Raw genomic sequence first — 2,177 nt, forward strand, 5'->3', positions numbered from 1 at the left:
GCTCTGCCCCCTTCCCTGCAGTCTAGGTGACATTGAAATGGGCTGTCAACCAGGAAGCTTCTCCAATCCGGATTTCAGGGAAGAGAATTGCACTGGTTGTGCAGATGGGCTGCCAAAGGCCAGGCTGCTGCTGCTGAGGTCACTGCTCACCACAGCCATGGAATGCACCAAGCTCTTGGTGTTCTCCACTCACCCTCTGCCACTTGTGGCGTCTTCCAGCCTGAGAGGCTGAGCTCTGCCACTGGGGTTTTGAGGAGCTGGACTATGAGCAGCCCAAGTAAACATCTGGCCTGTCCTGACTGCAAACCTGGCTCTGCCTGCTGGGACAAGGGAGGCAATGTCTGGAGGATGCTATCTTCAGGTACGTGTGTGTCTTTCTGTGCCAGAGAATCTCCTGCCAGAAGTGGAGGTGCTCCAGAAGATCAGGTTGCTCGCTCTCATTGGGAGAGGTATGCAGTTCCTGGAGCTGGGGAGGCACGAGAAAGCCTTGCTGGATTTCCAGTATGGTTTGCAGGTTTCGCCAGGTAAGAGGCTTATTTTGGTGAGGAACAGAGGGGAATTCCACAAGTGTGTCCTGGGCTGCTTTGCTGTCTTCAGAAAGAAGCTTTATAATCGAAATAATTATGCTTTAGACCATACTTAATTGGATGTCAAGGACTACAGTAGTGCTATGAGCAATTTTACATACTTGAGATGCTTCTCTGAGGCCTGGTCAGCTCATTGCCCTGGAGCAGCAAACCAAAGCTATTGTTAGAGGAGCGTATCAAAACCCTTCCCACACAGCCTGTGCCCTGAGACAGCTTGGAAATTTTCCTTCTTCCTGCTCAAACCCCAGACAGAGAGAGTTGGAGCCTTGCTTCATCCTGGGAAGCAGCATGTCCATGCCTGGCAGCCCAGGGGCTGAGTACAGAGGCTTGTCAGAGGGGAGGGGAGCGGAGTAGGAAGCTGTACCTCTGAGCACAGCCAGAGCATGGCTACTGCTGCTCCCAGGGGTGACCCTCTGTATTCAGCTGTGCTCATATACTGCACAGTGTGAGCTTCAACAGGGTCTGCCAAACCTGCTGCTCCTGGCCCTGACTGAAGCTCCCTCCACTTGGAGGCGCAGACTTGCCTACAAGGAGAATCCCAATCCATGTGTAAACAGAGGTGTGTCTGGCTACACCCCAGGGCCGATGCCATCTGCCTTGGTCGCCAGCCCCAGCCTTAATTAGAGCCTGTGACACAGCCGGAACTGCCTCCTCGCCATTACACCACCTCTCCTCGTGCTCTCCCCCGCCTTGTCTGGCTTCTGAGCTCCTTTTACAACACCCTGTAACGCACAGACAGCAGCCGGGACCTGCTCCTCCCTTGCTGAAGGCTGAATCCCACTTTGTGTCTTGCAGGTGACCCAGCTGCTGCCTCCTACCTGGTGCAGGCCTTGTGGAACCTGGATCGAAAGCAGGAGGCGGCTGCTCAGTGGCAGAAACTCTCCCAGAACCCCCCTAAGGAGGATGGGCAGCAGGAAGGGGAGGGAAGGTGTGTAGAGGAATGTGTGGAATCTCAGGTGGCTGCAGGGGAGCTCCAGCAGTGCAGCCTGTGTTTCGAGCTATGTGGACAGTTCAGCTTAGCTCCTGCCAGCCTGAGCCCACCGCTCATGTGCCTGAGGAGCTTTCCCCCTTGTCTGCTCTGAGAGACAGGGGTCTGTGGCTCTGCAGGGACTCCCTGGGGCACAGAATGGGAGGGCTGAGGCTGGGGGTGAACTGCTTAGTGAGACTGTGTCCAGGGAATGCCACAGTCCTCATGCAATGCTCCCTTCTCTTTCAGACCTGTCCCTTTGTACCTGGTTTCGTGTCTGAAACAGGCAATGTTCCCACACAGTGATGATCTTGGCAGGAGCATAAGGGATTACCTCGGGAGCGCAAGCCAGGACCCCTCAAGATAACCTGGTCAGTCTCCCTGCACAGGGCTGGCACTAAGCTTTTCAGGGCTCCCCGAAGACTCAGTGTTACTCTTGGATAAAGCTGGATCCCAAATGACTGAAAGAGAACCGATCTTTTGTATCAGCAGCCCTCTCTCTATTTACTTAAGGGTGGGGTTTGTGCTCTTATTTCCAGCACGCACCTCTTTGAATTCTGAATAGCAATGTTGAGACCCTGCGGCTCAGCTCAGGCACTCGGGAACAGCGCACGAACCCCCAA

The 2,177-nt window shown here is 54.7% G+C and overlaps 1 protein-coding gene across 1 annotated transcript in view; it reads left to right on the forward strand.

Annotated features, from left to right (window-relative positions):
* FANCG (Fanconi anemia, complementation group G) overlaps positions 1-1,921 on the forward strand; it is a gene marked incomplete at its 5' end in the record, with an annotated part of 7,542 nt that extends 5,621 nt beyond the window's left edge. The window contains 3 exons of the mRNA XM_010015558.1: positions 387-524; positions 1,383-1,515; positions 1,804-1,921. Of these exons, the coding sequence (XP_010013860.1) occupies positions 387-524; positions 1,383-1,515; positions 1,804-1,921 (389 nt within the window). The remainder of the gene's footprint in view (positions 1-386; positions 525-1,382; positions 1,516-1,803) is intronic.
* Between the last annotated feature and the right edge of the window lie 256 nt (positions 1,922-2,177).

This window comes from Nestor notabilis, unplaced genomic scaffold (assembly GCF_000696875.1).
Source record: "Nestor notabilis isolate BGI_N333 unplaced genomic scaffold, ASM69687v1 scaffold14075, whole genome shotgun sequence".
NCBI classification, from domain to species: Eukaryota; Metazoa; Chordata; class Aves; order Psittaciformes; family Psittacidae; genus Nestor; species Nestor notabilis.